This window comes from Somniosus microcephalus, unplaced genomic scaffold (genome assembly GCF_052327205.1).
Source record: "Somniosus microcephalus isolate GS21.2 unplaced genomic scaffold, FLI_Smic_1.0 unresolved_chr7, whole genome shotgun sequence".
Taxonomy (NCBI): domain Eukaryota; kingdom Metazoa; phylum Chordata; class Chondrichthyes; order Squaliformes; family Somniosidae; genus Somniosus; species Somniosus microcephalus.
This window is the reverse complement of record NW_028225185.1, coordinates 13,285,419-13,287,880: the sequence shown is the minus strand read 5'-3', so window position 1 is coordinate 13,287,880 and position 2,462 is coordinate 13,285,419. Positions and strand designations below refer to the sequence as shown.

The following is a 2,462-nucleotide window of genomic DNA, read 5'->3' as shown; positions in this document are numbered from 1 at the left end:
TGGAAGCAAGTCATCCTCGGTTCCGAGGGACTGCCTAAGAAGGAGAAGAAGACTAGAGGAGGTAAAAATGAGGAGTCACACACAAGTATTCGAGGGGGACGCCTCTTTTTATTATGAAAAAAATAAATATTGTCAAGCCGTACACAAAGGAAATAAATTATTGCAAGTATTGAGTATACTCAAGGCGGATAAATCCCCTGGACCTGATGGCTTGCATCCTAGGGTCTTGAGGGAAGTAGCGGTAGGGATTGTGGATGCATTGGTAATAATTTTCCAAAACTCACTGGACTCAGCAAAGGTCCCGGCAGATTGGAAAACTGCTAATGTAACACCCTTATTTAAAAAGGGTAGTAGGCAGAAGGCTGGAAACTATAGACCTGTTAGCCTAACATCTGTGGTTGGTAAAATGTTAGAGTCCATTATTAAGGAGACAGTAACGGGACATTTGGATAAACATAATTTAATAGGGCAAACTCAGCATGGTTTCATGAAGGGGAAGTCATGTTTAACAAATTTGCTTGAGTTTTTTGAGGAAGTAACATACAGGGTGGATAAAGGGGAACCAGTGGACGTAGTGTATTTAGACTTCCAAAAGGCATTTGACAAGGTGCCACACAAAAGATTATTGCTCAAGATAAAAAATCACGGGATTGGGGGTAATATTCTGGCGTGGGTGGAGGATTGGCTCTCTAACAGAAAGCAGAGAGTTGGGATAAATGGTTCGTTCTCAGATTGGCAACCAGTAACTAGTGGTGTTCCGCAGGGGTCAGTGCTGGGTCCCCAACTCTTTACAATCTATATTAATGATTTGGAGGAGGGGACCGAGTGTAACATATCAAAGTTTGCAGATGATACAAAGATGGGACGGAAAGTAGTGAGTGAGGAGGACATAAAAAACCTGCAAAGGGACATAGACAGGCTAAGTAAGTGGGCAGAGATTTGGCAGATGGAATACAATACTGGAAAGTGTGAGGTTATGCACTTTGGCAGGAAAAATCATAGAGCAAGTTATTATCTTAATGGCAAGAAACTGGAAAGTACTGTAGTACAAAGGGATCTGGGGGTCCTGGTGCACGAAACTCAAAAAGTTAGTATGCAGGTGCAGCAAGTGATTAAGAAGGCCAATGGAATGTTGGCTTTTATTGCTAGGGGGTTGGAATATAAAAACAGGGAGGTATTGCTGCAGTTGTACAAGGTATTGGTGAGGCCGCACCTGGAATACTGCATACAGTTTTGGTGTCCATACTTAAGAAAAGACATACTTGCTCTCGAGTCAGTACAAAGAAGGTTCACTCGGTTAATCCCGGGGATGAGGGGGTGGTCATATGAGGAGAGGTTGAGTAGATTGGGACTCTACTCATTGGAGTTCAGAAGAATGAGAGGCGATCTTATTGAAACATATAAGATTGTGAAGGGGCTTGATCGGGTGGATGCGGTGAGGATGTTCCCAATGATGGGTGAAACTAGAACTAGGGGGCATAATCTTAAAATAAGGGGCTGCTCATTCAAAACTGAGATGAGGAGAAACTTCTTCACTCAGAGGGTGGTAGGTTTGTGGAATTTGTTGCCCCAGAAAGCTGTGGAAGCTACATCATTAAATACATTTAAAACAGAAATAGATAGTTTCCTAGAAGTAAAGGGAATTAAGGGTTACGGGGAGCGGGCAGGAAATTGGACATGAGTCTAGGTTCGGGATGGTCATGGCCCTGTGGGTAGTGGAGTGGGCCCAGGGGCCGTGTAGCCTTGTTCTGCTCCTACTGTGTTCTAATTCTGTTAGATTTCAGGAGATGGTTTTATTCCTGTTCCTGGCTGGGGTGGAGATCGCCTTTACAGAAGGTAAGTACTGTGGAAAATATAGGGACAGAGTGATCTCCTGGAAGAATTTCGATCGCCTAGATGGGTCGGAGAGGAATTTCCCAGATTTTTTTCTCCCAAATTGGCCATTGGGTCTTTATCTGGTTTTTCGCCTCTCCCGGGAGATCACATGGGTTCGGGTGGATGCAGAGTGATAGAAGATTTGAGGTTAGGATCAGATCAGCCATGATCTTATTGAATGGTGGAGCAGGCTCGAGGGGCCGATTGGCCTACTCCTGCTCCTATTTCTTATGTTCTTATGTTCTTATGAGATAGTCCGTGGCCAGTGAATGCGGTGGGATCAGTCCATCAGCCCCTGTTCAACGTGTGAAGGTTGGGCAAGATGGAAGCCAGGTCCAACTGGCTCTCTCCCATTACGCAGTCCCTCTTCAACCCGGAGCCCTTATTGAGCACCTTGAGCTTCACGGTCTTGCTCTCCAGGTCTTCCTCGGTGACGCCCTCGAAGAAGAAGTCCTCGTTGAAGATGGGGTTCCTGCTATTCTTGATGATGGTGCTGCGCTGCTTCTGAATCTTGCCGGGCAGCAGGCAGAGGACCACGCAGCAGCTGACGCACCTGGGCTCGAAGGACAGCGGGTAGAGGCCCTCGC

General features: G+C 45.9%; 1 protein-coding gene across 1 annotated transcript in view; it reads right to left on the bottom strand.

The window, feature by feature from the left end:
• Nucleotides 1–930: 930 nt before the first annotated feature.
• Nucleotides 931–2,462, bottom strand: part of LOC147086552 (C2 calcium-dependent domain-containing protein 4C-like) — a 2,587-nt gene continuing 1,055 nt past the window's right edge. Inside the window, exon 1 of the mRNA XM_085978363.1 lies at nucleotides 931–2,462. This exon is cut by the window's right edge and continues 1,055 nt beyond it. Coding sequence (XP_085834489.1) covers nucleotides 2,164–2,462 — 299 coding nt within the window. The 3' untranslated portion in view covers nucleotides 931–2,163.